The following is a 16,568-nucleotide window of genomic DNA, read 5'->3' as shown; positions in this document are numbered from 1 at the left end:
CATTTACAGGTGGCGCACCACAAAAGCAAGCTCAAAAAAACCCCTGAAATAAATATTCTAAAATGACTAACATCTTTTTTAAACAACTAAAATTAAGTTTTCCTCCATTTTTGCTTGGAAATGGAAGCAGCTGAATTGTTTCCTAGGTATGTCAATAAATAACGCTCGCTCTGTAAATTCTTTGTGCATATTTTATTGCTTGCACTAAATGACCTGCTCTGTGCTGTTTAACTCTAGAGAAGACATCAGCTAAGAACATAATTCTTAAATCAAGTTTCCAGGTGCAAATATAGCATTCTTTCGAAGTTCGCAATCTGCAGTACATAAAGTTTTGCTATTAATTTGTTGCTTTTGTGACCGTTCCCAAAATTAAATTCCTTTGCTTCAGTCAGAACACAAATCAAACTGGTTTGTTTAGCATGAATATTTCCATGTGTTATTCTGAGGTCTAAAGTTAGTTCTGATAATGAACTTCTGTGTAACTAATTGCCTCAACATGGAAGGTGCTTTTGATCATATTCTGAACTCGACGGTCGCTTCATTATCCATGCTTTGCACCCATTCCCAGCCAAGAAAAAACAAGACAGAATTAGCTCCTGCTAGAAAGGACAGCTAAAGATCAGCTATCACGAGTCTTTATCTGACTATCGCAATACGTTATACGTAAAGATGTATCATCAAAGGGGTACATGAGGAAAGTCACCAGAAATTCGGTCAGCACTAATACAAAAAACTGCATGAAAAGGAGCCTGGTTTTCTGCACACATTGAACAGATCATCTTTTTGCCAGAATAGGTATAGAAATTTCACACTACTGAAAGAAGTCATGTTGGAAAATGTTGCTCAGAGCAACATACTTTTATCTTCCAAGCCAAAGCGTTCTGTTATTTTGTTTGATATTAACCTCCAAAGGTATATTTGGGGATTTTTTTAATGAGGAACACTGCTGCTGGGTGTTTCAGGAAGAGAAAAATTAACCCAAGAGGGGGAAAAAAATCCCCCAAACCTCATCATTCTTCAAACGGGCTCCTTCAGTCCTTCTGGCAGTTAAAGGCAACCACCACGTTACTTTGAGATTGCAGAATTTTATCATCACTTTATGAAAAATGTCATCATTCTGTACCAGGATTGGTTTTGTCTTACGTTTGTAACGGAAATCACTGTGAGATACAAGTAATTTCATAGTTCAAATTGTGATATCTGTGAATTATTTAAGAATGTGTAGAAGTTTAAGGCTATAAACAAAATGGAATTTAAGCCCTATAAAGACCGGAAACTTGCGTAACGAATTTTTGGAAGAAAAAAATCAGTTGTCATCATTAGAAAATTAGATCATAAGAGATACTTAAAATCCCCTATCTATGAAAATCAACTTGTCCAAATGTCATTAGTATGCACAGCCATATTTTACACAAAAAGACTGTACAAAAAACCTAACCAACAACTGCACTGCATATACAGTGAGGACATATTGACCCCCTCAAAAAAGATATGCAGTGATTGAATTAATTTCAATCTTAACACATCTTTTGTCAAGTCTTTCCGTTTCTACATCACACCCAAAGCTCTAACGATAATTTGTAATACGGTATAGCTCATATATTACATTAGTAAAAGGTATTTATTCTATTTGGATTAGCCATAAAGCTGCAAGACTAAACACATTCTTCAAACAAGGTTGTAATAATTAAGTAGTGTATTGTTCCAATTTATGCAGTTTATCTGCTTCTGTAACGCGGAGCATCATCTGATTATATATACACCAAATCCTGCTAGTTAATCTCTGATGAATAAACAGGTTGATGGACTCTTTGCTGTTTTTAGCTCTGAAATGAAAGCAACAATTCCACTGTCCATATTTCTTGGTTGCCATAAAGCCATCAAAACGCAGAACCAAGCTCGGAAATCTATCAGGCAACAACCTGGCTACGGGGAAACGAAACAAAACAAAAAAGTTGCCTTCCTATGACTGCTGGGGGATGCGTGCAGCAGAAGGTGCCACATGAGTACTACTGAAATCGTTATCAGCAGCAGAGCTCGCGTAGAGAGCTACAGGAATTCATCACAAACTGATCAGGACGCAGATAATATTCCACATTACAGTGGTGACCGCACAAAATGAAATTCTTCAAAATACAGGCGTGATCCTTCAAAGTGCAAAATAACAACGATGAGAAGCAAACAGGTTACTGAGAGAATAGAGTGCTCAGCAACTGGTGAGGTTAGACTACCACAGCTGGAGAACACACCAGCGACGTCCAAACAGGACAGACTTGTAATGAAACAAAATTAAATGTAAACTAAAATACATAAGGACCTTGGAAGCAAAGTCCTAATTTTCTGCCCCAGAATAAGGAAAATGCAATTAATTGATTTCTATCGTCTCACTGACATGCTATAAATAAACTTCACAGTGGTCCGAAAGCTCACTAGCTAACGTTTCATAGGAGCGCTACAAGAAAGAAGAATAAAGAAAAGGCCAGGAAACAATTTTGTGGCAGCTATGGTAGTCTTTTACAAGTTAAACAACAAGAAACAGAAAATCGTTAGTGTGATATTATAGCATGGATCAGTTCTAATAACAGTTCCAAGTAAAGCTGGGTCATTTCAGGCAAGTATTACCAGATGATGACAAACCTGGCCAGAAAGCTGTTGTTTGAATGAACCCGTCAAAGGAGGCTTTGAAGAAATAAACGGAATAAAAAGGGGTTTTTCATTTGTTTTTTAAACACACGTAATTTGCAGTATTAGCTACCTTGGGAGGAGCTTCATCTGATCCTCCTGAGTCCCAGGACACAGTGACTTGTCGCCTGGATTCCATTCTCATTCGTTCTTCTTGCTGCAGCTTCTCTTCCTCCAGTATTGTACTACGAAAAACATATTATATTTAAGCAAAACTCCAGTTCAATGTCTAACAGACCTCTCACCAGAGCTCCCACATTTTTCAGACTAATGAATGCTATTCAACAAAGTGATTGAAAACTGAAACACAAATTTCTTTTACTTATATTGGTTAGGTTTCTGAAAATCAGTATCAGGAAGAAATACTTCTGTAGGATTACCAGCGTGCTTCTAACAGCAGAAGCAGCACCAAGTTTTTAGAAAGGTGGTTGATCTTGTATAAAATTTTTTTTGCATCTGAACAGTTCTTTTGATGTGTAATTACACAGAGAAATCCTCAAAGACAATGAATCGAGCACTCACTTGCATGAAAACTTATTTTTCACAAGAAAATATTCTACTGAACTGCTGCAAAGGTTCAAAACAAACTGAAAATGTTCTTTACTGAAACTCAACAGAGCTTTAGATCACTGGGATTTATTTTCTTTTTTAAACAAAGCAGTCAAAAAACATTTTAAATACTATGTCTTCAGCTCTTACATTTTAGCCTAACCAGGAACACATTCAGCAAACAAATTAGGCAAAACAGAAATATCTGACAGTATTCACTCTGCTTCTAAGCGTTCAGGCTGCATTTTCAACAACGTACAAGACAGTAGTAAAACTAGTTTGCTACTTACCACTGTTCTGACTATTAAAAAGACTGTTTGAAGTTCACCGTGATACTGCTGCCCCCACAGCTGCCTCCTCCCAGTTCTGCTATGTGGATTATTAATGTTGGATATTTGCCATTTTGAAAAATGCTCAGAAGGAAGCTTTGAAATAGGGAGCTGCAAATTCGTTGGAGCTGCACGCTACAGGGATATTCTGGAGACGTGAGTAGGGCAGATTATTTACATATCGATATCCCCAGTGTAAAGATAATCCTGTAAAGGAGCTACTCCAGCTTCTTTATCACTCAAGAGTTTCGACTACGTTCTGAGTTTATCATCTCCTGCTCAGTCTGCTAAATAACCACCCAGAATTACTCATGCAGGGGATGAGATCAACTACAGCAATCTATTCTAATCTTGGAACTTTACTGCTTATTTCAAGAATAAATTCCTGCTTGCTTGGAGATGAGAACTTTGCTTTTCCTTACTCAGCCAAAAAAAAATCTATCCCACTTCTAAAAAGCAGAGAAGTCATCTCGTCTCACTGCAGCTAAACCAAGTTTATAAGTATTGCTGCAATTTCAGTCCATCATTGCTGAAGTAACACAAGAATGTGGAACAAAAACAAAATCGGACAAGTTATTTGCAAAAGTCACCCTGACATAGCTACCACGGAAACACGGCTACAGCCCAACGGAGGGAACTAAAAAATCTTTCTATTTTACCTCTCCCTTCCTTCAGAATAAGGGAAATGAAATATTTCTTACTTGAACCCATGAAGAACTAGCAAAAAACCCACTGCTTTAAAGCTAGGGCGCACTTCAGATATTCAAGCACGCATTTTTATGCAGCACGAAAAATCAGCCAACATGAATCCATAGCCATGAACCATGATTATGCTCTTTCAAGAGATACCTCAAGATTTAAAAAAACCACAACAAAAACAACACAAAAAAATCCACCCAGACATTGCATGAATAAAATATACATTTTTAACAAAGCTGTTGATACAGCAGTTGCTCTAATCTGAGCAAAAGAATGGAACAGGAGTTGGCTAAAAGCAGCTGACTAAATTTAGAGATGGCTTATTGACAATCTGGGGCCATGGGTGTAATTTGTCACAGCACAGTCCTGTTTTTCCATAAAAAGGAACGAAACACCAATACCTATCTGCCTTGCCATCATTTTATCTGTGGTGTCGCGGTATTCGATACGATACCGTTAACTTCAACCCCATCACTGGAAATGCCATATTTCTACTGAAATGCCTTGTTTTTCATAACATAGGCTCAGCTTTTTGCCTTACAACTCTAATACATCCCACCCTGCTCTTTCGTTGCCTGTGTCATCAGGAGGTCCTTGCCCCAGCCACCCAGTAAGCAGCCTGGTCCAAGGCTGATCAGCTGCAGCAGAATCTGTACTTGGATGCCCTTGAGAACTGCCGACAAGAATATAAAATAGAAATGCCTCAGCGAAGCGTTACTCGAAAAAAACGCAGAGAATATAAATGACTCACAGAAACGTCTTTGTTTTTACAAAGGGAAGACCAATCCATAGACAGAGTAACAGCGTGCCAAGAGATATTTTTGACCTTTTCTCAGTGCAGCTGCTTCAGTACTCTGAACAGTTTATTAGAATTTGCAGAAGGTCAGGGAAGTCAGATCTAGGCATATTTTCCCAAACTGCACATATTTTTAGCAGCAACGAAGCAAGCAGTGAAGTATTTCTATTCACATGATGTCCCTAGCAAATCTTGAGGTAGTACAGACAAACTTAACTCATCTTCTTGGCCAGGTTGTCTGATGAAAAATCTCAACTATTAAAAGTTTGCATAACTGATAAACCTATTTAATCTACAAAGAATCTTTTTACTGAAATTGGCCTGTGACATTGAAAAGGAAACATTTACTGGGAGCTTCAGTGTAGGAATATCTGAAATAGTAAAATGTATCCTTACATTTCAAAAGGCACAGCAATACCAGTGTTTGCTGCTATGGTGGTGCGGGAACCATCAGTAAGTGCTGACCCTGAACAAGCAGCTGCTTTTTTTTTCTCTCTGCGGTCTCCAGCCATCAGAAATGCAAAGCTGGATGCACATGAACATGTTTTTGCATACTGCTCTAATTTAAAAGCACTTTCATACAGATTAGAGATTATTCCTAATGGGCACTGTCAAAGAGCAGAAGACTAATGAAGCATTTTGCAGCCTCCATCATATATTTCAGGTACGTGCTAAAATATTTTTTTCGGCAGGATGCAACGGAAGGAGAGGACTCAAACTGCCCTCACTCTTATCAGTGTTGTTTCTTTTATTTATAAGCAACATTTCAGGACCTACATCAAATGCAGTCACAAAAAGGCTCAAGTCCAGTTCTCATCAGTTAATTATCTTACTGTTGTCATAAAAACAGACTTAAAAGCCCTAATAAGTCTTTTTTTTCTTTCCTTTTTTTTTTTTTTTTTTTTTTTTTTTTTTTCATTCTTTTTAGAGCTGTATTTAATATGTGACCTGCAGTGCTGGGGTGCTAGCGGGGCCATCCACTCTGTTAAAACCTGTGCTTCTTCATCACTGACCAACAGAGGGCCGGACTCACACGCTTACCACAGCAGTGATACAACTGCTCTTATTTTGCTATTTTTAGTAGAGAGAAAGCGTTAGCGTTAGGTAATTTATATAAAATTCATTCAACGATGCAGCGAAAATGTCATGCAATTACATTAATTTGAAAGCACAAAATTAAAATCCAACTTAATCTCCAATGCAAGAAAAACCAGTTTTAAGAGAACTATCAATCAAAGGGACACTCAGGGCACCACAACTTGCAAGCACAAGCCTGGGAGCTGACTTATAAGAAAGCCTGTGAGTATACTGGTGCTACCTTAGCAATACACATCTGTAGCATATTGAACACAGCGAAGTAGAAATTCAATTTAATAATACACGCATGTATGAGTCTATGGTTACAGTGAGCGTACAAATATAGTATAGTAAGTGGCTAGGAGTCATTCTGAGGAGAAACGCTGTAAAAGTGCTATTACATGATTTGGGTACATTAAACACTCTGCAAAGGGCCTCTTATATTATTTACCATGTACTGCAAGACTAAAAATCTCTTCTACACAAAATCGGCAAGGCAACATGTGCTTCCTAGTTAAAATACCACAGATTCTAATTCTGGCCCAGTCAGCGACAGAATCGCAGGAGTAGCGGGGTAGCACCTCACTTTCCTGACTTACTCTCACTTTTACCACCCCCCAAAATTGAAAAAGGGACATAGGACGCGAGGAGGAATTAAATTTGGAAATCCACAATCCACCCATTTGTTTCTGTGCTCGCTGTGAAGACTAACGCATCCTTATCCACTTTGGACAGATCAAATGCTATAAAGGCTTACTACTATTCTAATAACACTATAGAAACTCTACAGAAATCAGCACCTTCACATTGCACAAGCAGCTGCAAATAAAGTTTGTGCAAAGCAGATGCTACTATGAAATGGGAAAAGCATCAAATAACAGACAGAGAACACATGAAATGCTTATGCTCCCATCAGTGCTATTGCAGATGCAGAAAAGAAGTTTTTTCCCAAAGCCATGGACTTTTTCTCATTAAAACAGAGAGGAATGATGCAGTGCTGTATCACTGGCTTCAAGCAAACAACCAGTCTGCTCTCAGCTTGAAAAGACTACCCTGGATAGGATCCAGAACGAGCAGCAGCAACACCACACAGAAAAGGCCACCAGGGAAATGGCTTGGTTTTGCAAGTTCATGGGAATTGGAGTTTTGAAACACAATCTTTCCTAGCTGCCTGAGATTGTCTCATCATAAGGGAATTGGCAACCTCTCCAACGAGAGGCTGACTCTCTCTGTGAGCAGCACAAGGAAGCCCTAAGGACAACCGTGCTGCCTAGCTTCCAGGAGATAAAGGTCACCAGTTTGGAGCGGCAGAAAACTCTCTGCCTTGGTGAGAAGAGAGTAAAAACTGGATTTTAGGGTTGCTGTGGCCCCAGGAGAGAGCTTGTCCTCTAAACAATGCTTCACATCTCCTAGCGTGACTAGAGGAGCAAAAACCCCCCCCCCCTCGGTGCATTTTTCATCTAGAACCAGAGAATGGTTTAGGCTGGAAGGGACTTCTGGAGGTCCTGAGTCCGATCTCCTGGTAAAGCTGGGCTCCAAGCACGGCGAGGTCAGGTTGCTTGGAGCCTTTTCCAGCCAAGGTTTGAAAGTCTCCCAGCACGGAAATTCCAGAGTCTGTCTGGGTGACCTGTTTCAGAGCTTATCCATGCACACTGGGAAACATTTCCATTTGTAACTAATGAGAATTTGCCTTGCTGCATGTCGTGACTATCGGTTCTTGCCCTTTGGCTGTGCATTTCTGAGGAGAGCCAGGCTCTTGGGCACTGGTCTATCCTGTTTATCTGGTGATACCATCCCATGTTTTTCCCTTTTTTCCCCTCTCCCCCTCCAGACTCATGCTGTTGTAAGTGTCGCTGCCATCCCTCTCTCTCTGAGCACAGCCTGCGTTTATTTCACCCCCCCAACACAATTACTTTTACTCTGCATTTACTCATCCTGCTCCCTTGCTGGTGAGATGCTCTCTCTGCCTGGGTTTACACACCACAGCCATCTTCCTAGTCACATTTTTTCAGGGCTTCATTCTCCTCCATGCCAGTCAGCTGTAAGTTATCAGTACAATCTGACTGCAAATTAAAAAGAATCTTATTCTTCCAGGGCCAAAAAAAAAAAAGAAAAAGCAAGTGAACCGCCGATTTCCACCTACTGCCCAAATCACACAATCGTGTCGTATCTTTTCCTTGCAATCCTTACCAAGCTCTGCCATTCCTTCCTTTGCAGTTACCTCCACACAGTCAACAGCACAAATTATTTGTGAGAAGGGCTACGTCCTTCTCTAGCTCTGTAAATCCCTAGTCTACGCAGGAGCTCCCAGGGCAAGAGATGGTGGAACCGTGTGATATTTTCAGAAACAGGAAAAAACTTAAAGGTAGCTAAGTTATCCATACAGCAATTCTGAAACGGCATCATAATTATATTAAAATTGTCCCTTTTTTTAACCACCTATGAATTATCTTGTACCATGAACATCCAGTGACAGCACAAAATGATATTACGAAAATAAAACATGCCACAAAGCATAACTTTGAAACAAGACGTACAACAAGTCCAAGAGTGGATTTACAGAGTACAATACCTACATATTGTTTGAAGCTTACATTGACTTAGGCAAAATACTGAGCACTCATAAAATCCCAAAGGTGGCCACATTATCAGATTTGTTTACACAATATCTCAGCGATGTTTCAAAGTTTAAATATCACTCCCATTTTGTTGCTGGTGAAATGGAGATATGGACACCGGAATAAATTAACGCGGAATAAACTAGGGTGTGAATTTAGACTGGTCTCAGAAGTGTGTGCTCACGTTTATTCCAAGATAAACATAAGGTAGTCTATATCCTGGTTTACAAAGGGCAAAGGAATTTCTAGCTAATGACGCTGCACTTATTGCAGGCTCCGCAACTGCACAGAGCGAGCTGCCACAGGGCAGCTAGTGTGCTGCAGATGTTACGAAAATAACTTTAAACAGCACTCACCTGATGGTTCATTTAAGAAAGGATACATTTCTACCCCAAAACTGTACACTGCATGTTTGACTAATCACTTTTAAATTCCTTCTACTCCCCTCCCCAAGGATTGTAGCATACATACCTAAAATTACAAACAAATTGCTAGTAAAATCTGAAGTTTTTCTTGGGAGAGAAAGGTGATTCATATTTCCAGTTATTTGAATTTGTTGCCTAGTCTAATTTTCTCCAACAGATAAGGTCCAGATTTCCAAAAGAGCACCAACAACCTGGCCTTCTCAAGATAAAACTTAATACCCTGTCTTGCGTTTTCCATGGAAAGAAAATACTGTAACAGAAGATACAGTGAAAATAAATATTTCTGAACAAGGAAACGACCTTTCAGAAGTATAACCCTACCTGAGTTGTGCTTTAAGTTCAGTAAACCTGGGTCGTCTACTAGGGTCGTATGCCCAGCACTTGGTCATAAGGCTGTAGAGGGTAGGAGGGCAGTTTGGAGGCATTGGGAGCCGCTCACCGTTCTCAATTCGCCCAATCACATCATTGTTCTTCACTCCCTGGAAGGGCTTTACCCCATGCATTAGGATCTCCCACATACACACACCTGAGAAACACACACACAAAAGGTTTTCCCCAGTGTCAGCAAACGACATAAACCTGTTAAAAAAGAAACAAACCCCAATTTTTGTACAGCCAAATAACGCAATTTCTTCTGAAACGTATAGCTAGGGAATCGGTTGTGACTTACCGGCTGGCAGCAGAGCGATGTGCAGTACGATTACGCACGCAGTATCAACCTGAACTATTTATGAGGCAGCATGACCCACAGCTGGCTCACAGCAGCCTGGCTTCACATTTTGCTACCTTTTACCTACTGTAAATCGGAATGGTTGCTCATATTCAAATTTACTTTTTTTTATGAAGTAGAATGAGCTGTGTTTGCTTTTCCCTTTGACTAGTTCCAACTGGCTTGTTTCGACACGTAGAGTGTATTTTCACTTTGAGGGTGTTTTAACGCTGGCATTGATCCAAAATTTTTGTGCTGCAACTATGTAATAAAACAGTTTCTGTTGAAACTATGTTAAAAGCACAAAGGGAAAAATGGTCTGTCAGTTTAGGATTGGCCAGAATGTTCCACAGACTTCATTTTTCTAACTCCGACTGTACTAGAGTTTTCTTCAAACTATTATAAACCTGCTAAAATTCACATACCCTTCACTTAAAGACATTCAAATTTTATTTTGTAAAGACGGTGAACCCTTACTTGTCTGTCCTGATCTTATTTCAAGTCTCATCATCTTTGTTCCTTTACGCAGCCTATTTTTCTGCTGTCTGTCCAGACCAGCAGTTTGGACCAGTCTGAGCACAGGTGATCACATTCATATAAAAACTGGCATATTTAGGAAAAAAAAGATCAAGACTTCAGGATATTCCCATTTACCATTATTCTTATTCAGCTTCTGGTCATATTTTGTAAGCTAGCAGGAGCTATGAAAGACAAATTAAGTGGGAATTTAGCGTTAAAGCTCTGGAAACAGGACATCACGTAGGCTGATCTATGCATTAAGCAAGGAAGCAGGCATATCACCATAAAAGAAAAAGTGAAAATATAAAATAGAAACAGCAAATAACAACGGTATAACAAAAAGAAAACAGAGGGAAAAACAATAGTAAAAAAATCATCTCCGTTATGACGATGACCTAATCTCCTTGTACCTTCATTTCTGTCAGCTCCTTACTAGGGCCGAAAAAGCACAGGAAACTTTAGGCTTACTGAGTAGAAAAAGGAAAGAAAAATACAGAGATGGAAAATGTGCTGGAAGAAACTGTATTTTCAGAAAGTACAGTAAAAACGGTGCCAAATATCTGGAAATTATTCATTTACAGTAGTTAAAATGAAACATCGAACTTTTCCAAGAGAACACTTACGAAACGCCACCATTTGGTATTCACTTACCAAACATCCACACATCGCTAGCTGAGGTAAACCGTCGGAAGTTGATTGACTCTGGAGCCATCCATTTGATAGGTAATTTTCCTTTGGAAGCTACAGGGAAGGCAAGACACGGCAGGCTTTTATTCCTACTACTGAGCTCAAACGTAGATTTTGTTCTCAGTGAAATAATTCATAGGCAAAACCCATCTCCAGTGAAGCACTTCAACTATCAAATCGTGCGCAAGGGATTTCTGCACTGTTTGTTTGACCAGTTCTGCTGGTAGTCCTCTATCTAGACAGAAGAGCAGCACTTTGCCTAAATATTCAGACTGGTTGAGCTTTTTTAAATTAATTTTTATTTCAAGATCCAACTATTGCAGTTAAGAAGGTATTGGCACCAAATCTGAAACGGTCACAAAATCTCAGCAAGGGAGTAGGTGTTTTTAAATGACTCATAAAAAAAGGGTAGCTTGTTTAGCCTTACATAAAACAGAAAAAAGAACCGACAAAACCCAAAATAATCTCCCAAACCTCCCAATAAAGCCCCCAACAACAAACCGCAAAAGCACAACAATCAACACGATCATGTCGGAAGTATTCCCCCTCTCCTCTCAGCGATTAAAACGACGATATGTAGCTCACAGTGATACGAGACAAACGAAATGAGGAAACATAATGGAGCGTAAGAGGACAGATAAAGGATATTTTAAAATATATGACTGAAACTAGAAATATATTGAAGACTAGATTTATGAATACATGGTTTCATAATATATGCCAGATTTAAAATGCTACCGTTTGGTACCCTACATGCAATCTCTGCTCTCCTGCTATATTTCCCATCTAGCAGGCACTGCAGGACATCTCACAGCTGCTGGAACCAGTTAAGATCAGTATTCCATCCAAAATGGGGGAAAAAGTAGGCTTCAACAACTTTTTTGTACTGAACCTTCCTAGTCCAGTGGCATCTGAAGTACGCAGCGTGCAACGACAGCACAAACTCAAAATTTATCCGTAGGTAACCTTGAACTCATTGTAGGCTACCTGTATTATGCCATGAATATGAATATTATCTCAAACAAGCCTCAAATGTGGATAATCTTCTAAAAATCACGAAGAAAGCACTATGAGCTTGTCCTAAAAAGCGGAATTTTACTTACAGATGAATCTCCTACCTTTTGCAACTTAAATCAGACCTTGTGATTCTTCTTCTTAAGCACACATGTAGGAATTTACTGCCATCTATTAAACTGTCGAAAAGCTTGCCTTTTTATACAAATACAACAGCTAGACCAAGAAAATCTGGTTAATTCTTTTTGACAACAAACTCAGTATTATGAGAAGTAATTGTGTTCTAACTGGCCTGCAAGAAGGATCCAAAGCGTCAACTTACCTTTATAGTAAGTACTGTCTTCCATGTATCGGGATAAACCAAAGTCACCTAATTTCACACAGTCAGTGGCAGACACCAGCACATTTCTAGCAGCAATATCCCTACCAAACAGAGGAGACATTATTTCTAGTCATTTAAAAACTTAAAGTGGTGAACTAGCATTTAAAAAAAATATTAAAACTCAGAAGTATCAAACACCTTTGAGAGGACTGAATTATTTTTCTAGTCATGGTTTGCATGTGCATGTACAGAAAAAGACAACTACATATTTGTCTACTGCTTCTGAGAAGCTTGCAGAAATGCTGCAGTGCGTTTGATCCTTATGAGTAATAGCTGTCATCCAAAAGTATAAGCGTCAATGTCAACACCAGAGGAAAAAGCTTTATTCTTCATCTATTTCAATATCACAGGCTAACAATTTTTGGCAATTAGAATTGATGGAAAGAAGAAAATCTGCCTCCTGACCCTGCAAAGGTAAGGAATTGCTTTAAGATCTCAGTCCTGTAAGACACTTCCTAAGAGGGAGCTCAGTTTTCAGTGATGCCACAGGGATTATGAAAAGACTTGGGCATTTTCCTCTTGCAGTTTCCCAGGTGAGACAACCCACCTTAAGTGTCTGTTGATCCTGGATTTCAACAGGCTTGACTAAGTATTGACAGATTTAGCTTTGAGCAGAAGTAGGTACAGCAAACTGAGCGGTGCTACTTTCCCCCATTTCAGTACGGTATGAATAAGTTGTATTTTGAAATTTATTGCTCCAGTTAAAATAAACGGCTACTTGGCCAAAATTCAAGTATGTGTAACAATCGTAAGGGTCTGTTATTTACAATGTTTTTATATACATACCTAATACTTACATATACATGTGCTTGTATGTACAATATATACAACATATATACAGAATTTGAACACAAGTATTTAAACACAAACAAAACACTCAAGTTCAAAATTAAATGGTACATGAGAACTGGAGTGCTGTGAACTTTTAACTGTATGCAATAGGAGGCTAAAGCCAGTCCCTTCTCCCCAGAAAGTTCATGTTCAAACTCAAAGGAATAAAATTCAAAACACACCTAGAAGGAAATTTAGGTTCACTTTCTGGTTAAACAAGTACTTGTATTTTATAAATATTTTGTTTCCCCTGTTCTTTACTTAAGAAGCCGGCTGCCTCTTGTTTTGCTTTTCTTTATTTTGAAGATTACAGCTTTAAAAAAAATTGTAACCACAAAGCAACAGCTCAGCTGAAACCTATTCTGATTAAAATCTCAGAGTGGGCCAGCAGGTGTCAGTCTTGAAAAGGGTGTGATTTCGGTGGCAGCATCTGAAAAACCAAGATACTAATATGGAGACTGACATAAAACAGGTAAGTGGATTTTAGGAGTTTCAAAGTATTGCTGCTGCACATTCATCATAAGTCAAGGAAAAGAAACACAAAAGGAAGGCTTCAAAGAATCCAACTATGTGTTGTAAGTGTTTTTTCTTCACTTGAGCAAGTGTATCTAATAGCCAGAATACTGCCAGTCAAAAACCTGGTAATCTAGGACACCTCATATTCCCTAAAACTTCAAGTAGTTACATATAAAAATACACACGTACGCATATATATGTATAAAACCTTACCTATGTACAAATCTTTTGCTCTCTAAGTAGGCAAGTGCTGTGCTAAGTTGGTAAGCGTAGAGTATCAGAGAGGCCAGATCCAAGCTGTATTTTCTTACTTGCAAAAACGATCTCAACTTTTTGCACAAAGAAGGGAAAAAAGGGAAAGAAATCAGGACAAAACATAACAAATTTGAACACGGCATATCTCAAATTGTAAAGTTTACATGAGAATCAATGGGCATGCTGTCCCTTCAGACTGGCTGAGAAAAGAAAATCACTTACCATGAAGAAATTTGACCCCGGGTTAAATTCAAGCAGTTTTTTCTACATGAAAACCATTAGCCAAACAAAAAAAAAAAGTATTTGTGCATTGCTTTCAGGCTCCTTTTTGAAGACTGAGAGCATATGCTGCTGCTGTTCCAGAGTAAAGCACTCCTGGACTTTTTATGCATCCCTCCCTTGAGAACTGTGCACGTTTTGGGCCTAAATAATTTCAGAACGAAACAGTACGTGGCCAATCTGAACACCGATTAGATCAGTACTCTTTTGGAAGCATTACTTTTAATCTACATTTGCTATAACAACTGGATTTAGCTCAGAGTAGCCAGTATCAATGCAGAATTTTTATAAGCTATATTCCTAGTATAAGGCAGTTAAGACGTAATGGAAGGTGGCACTAGAGACACCTTATAAATTAAAACAAGGCTTTGAAAAGTGATTTGGGCACTGGGAAGGAAAGCTGTCATTTTTTGACAGAAAATGACTTCTCCACTACAGGTTTTTCTGCCCTTTTTTTTTTCCTGGACAACATGTTGCAGTTTCATAATTACAATGACTATCTTACAATGCAGTATGAAATACCACTTCAGCTCACATTTTCAGAAACACATAGCTCAAAGAAAACAGATCGATTATAAAAAATGAGATCTAGTTTTGTTTAAACCATTCATCCAAAAGATATAATAAGGAGGAAAGTCATCTTACCTAGGGTCTCTGCTGCAGAGACTGTACAGAAAAAAATCCTAAGAAATTCAGTGTTTCAAGGGAAAATGCAGTATTACTCAGGAAGAACAAAAGATGTACCACATTATTTCACCTCTAGAAGGTATGTTTGCAAATGCTGTTAAAATGATACTGCATTATCACCATCCTGACAGAGGTCATGCTCTCACTCTGGAACAGCAATTGAAGTTCTCTGAAAACTATGACTAAATCCCTTTGGTATGAGCTGATCCAGTTCCCTCCGTGGAGGAGTTAGGTCAAATCCTGCCACTCCTGTTTCCGAGTCCATAATTCTACAAACAAGTATGATATCATGCTTGAGGAGAGTGCCTTTGTGTTAGTACCGAGAAGTGATTTTTTTCAGTCTTTTGTAAAGGTATCTATGAGCTGAAAGAGAGAAGCCCAAAGTTGCATGAGGATTTTTCATACCTCTCCAAGTGTACAGAGCTCCATGATTATCCAAACTGGGTTTTCTGTAATGACTCCAATGAGCTTCACAATGTGAGGATGATCAAACTGACGCATTGTTACTAAAAGAAAAAGAAACAAGTTGGTGTGTTACATAAAACCTTTTTTTTAAAATAAAAATAAAAAAGTCGGTTAAGAAGCATTTAGGCTATGACCAGAAAATATAATCACAGTTCTGCAGGACTTGAAACAACTGCTTGCACGCAGTAACGTCTGGTAATTTAATGTTCTGCTGGCAGTATGAAATACCGCTTGCTTTAGTGGTACTGTTCTTCACTCACAAAAAGGAAACTGCTGTGGAAGGTGCAAGCCAAGTCAGGCTCTCTGGCTCTTCTGCCCTGGTTGAGCACAACAGAAGTTAACATGATGACCTATCAATCCAGTGCATGACCAATTAACCTGTGCCTTTCTACTGGAAGGGAGGAAGGAAAAAACAGTAGGTATAATTCAATGCCTGGAAAAAATGTATGTCAGTTTATGACATAGACAAAAATCTCATTCAATAATTATGTTCACATCTCATTTTATTTTCCATGGACTTAATTAACTTTTCAGCCTCAGCAGTGCATTCACAATATATTTTATGCAATAAGACATACATATCATAGAATCATAGAATGGTTTGGGTTGGAAGGGACCTTAAACATAATCTGGTTCCAACCCCCCTGCCATGGGCAGGGAGACCTTCCACTAGACCAGGTTGCTCAAAGCCCCATCCAGCCTGGCCTTGAACACTTCCAGGGATGGGGCATCCACAGCTTCTCTGGGCAACCTGTTCCTGGGCCTCACCACCCTCAGGGTGAAGAATTTCTTCCTTATATCTAATCTAAATCTACCCTTTTTCAGTTTAAGACTCTTACCCCTCATCCTATCACTACACTCCCTGATAAAGAGTCCCTCCCCATCTTTCCTGCAGGCCCCTTCAGGCACTGAAAGGCTGCTATAAGGTCTCCCTGGAGCCTTCTCTTCTCCAGGCTGAACAACCCCAACTCTCTCAGCCTGTCCTCAGAGGGGAGGTGCTCCAGCCCCCAATCATCTTGGTGGCCCTCCTCTCGACCTGCATGAGCAGG

At 39.2% G+C, this 16,568-nt stretch overlaps 1 protein-coding gene across 13 annotated transcripts in view; it reads right to left on the bottom strand.

Annotated features, from left to right (window-relative positions):
- Window positions 1-16,568, bottom strand: part of PTK2 (protein tyrosine kinase 2) — a 226,786-nt gene that overhangs the window by 28,983 nt on the left and 181,235 nt on the right. For 12 of the 13 annotated variants that reach the window (XM_087741987.1, XM_087742226.1, XM_087742058.1 and 9 more), the window contains 6 exons: window positions 15,460-15,560; window positions 14,047-14,162; window positions 12,427-12,527; window positions 11,055-11,144; window positions 9,497-9,701; window positions 2,756-2,867 (listed from right to left, as the gene is read on the bottom strand). In XM_087741987.1, coding sequence (XP_087598113.1) covers window positions 2,756-2,867; window positions 9,497-9,701; window positions 11,055-11,144; window positions 12,427-12,527; window positions 14,047-14,162; window positions 15,460-15,560 — 725 coding nt within the window. Of the gene's footprint in view, window positions 1-2,755; window positions 2,868-3,521; window positions 3,824-9,496; window positions 9,702-11,054; window positions 11,145-12,426; window positions 12,528-14,046; window positions 14,163-15,459; window positions 15,561-16,568 lie in introns of those variants that run through there. The other variant, XM_087742449.1, reaches the window with a different exon arrangement.

Source organism: Nipponia nippon, unplaced genomic scaffold, assembly GCF_047370975.1.
Source record: "Nipponia nippon isolate SJK-2023a ecotype South Korea unplaced genomic scaffold, ASM4737097v1 scaffold_1, whole genome shotgun sequence".
In the NCBI taxonomy this organism is placed as follows: Eukaryota; Metazoa; Chordata; class Aves; order Pelecaniformes; family Threskiornithidae; genus Nipponia; species Nipponia nippon.
Note: the sequence above shows the minus strand (reverse complement) of the source record. Positions and strands in the feature narration are given on the sequence as shown.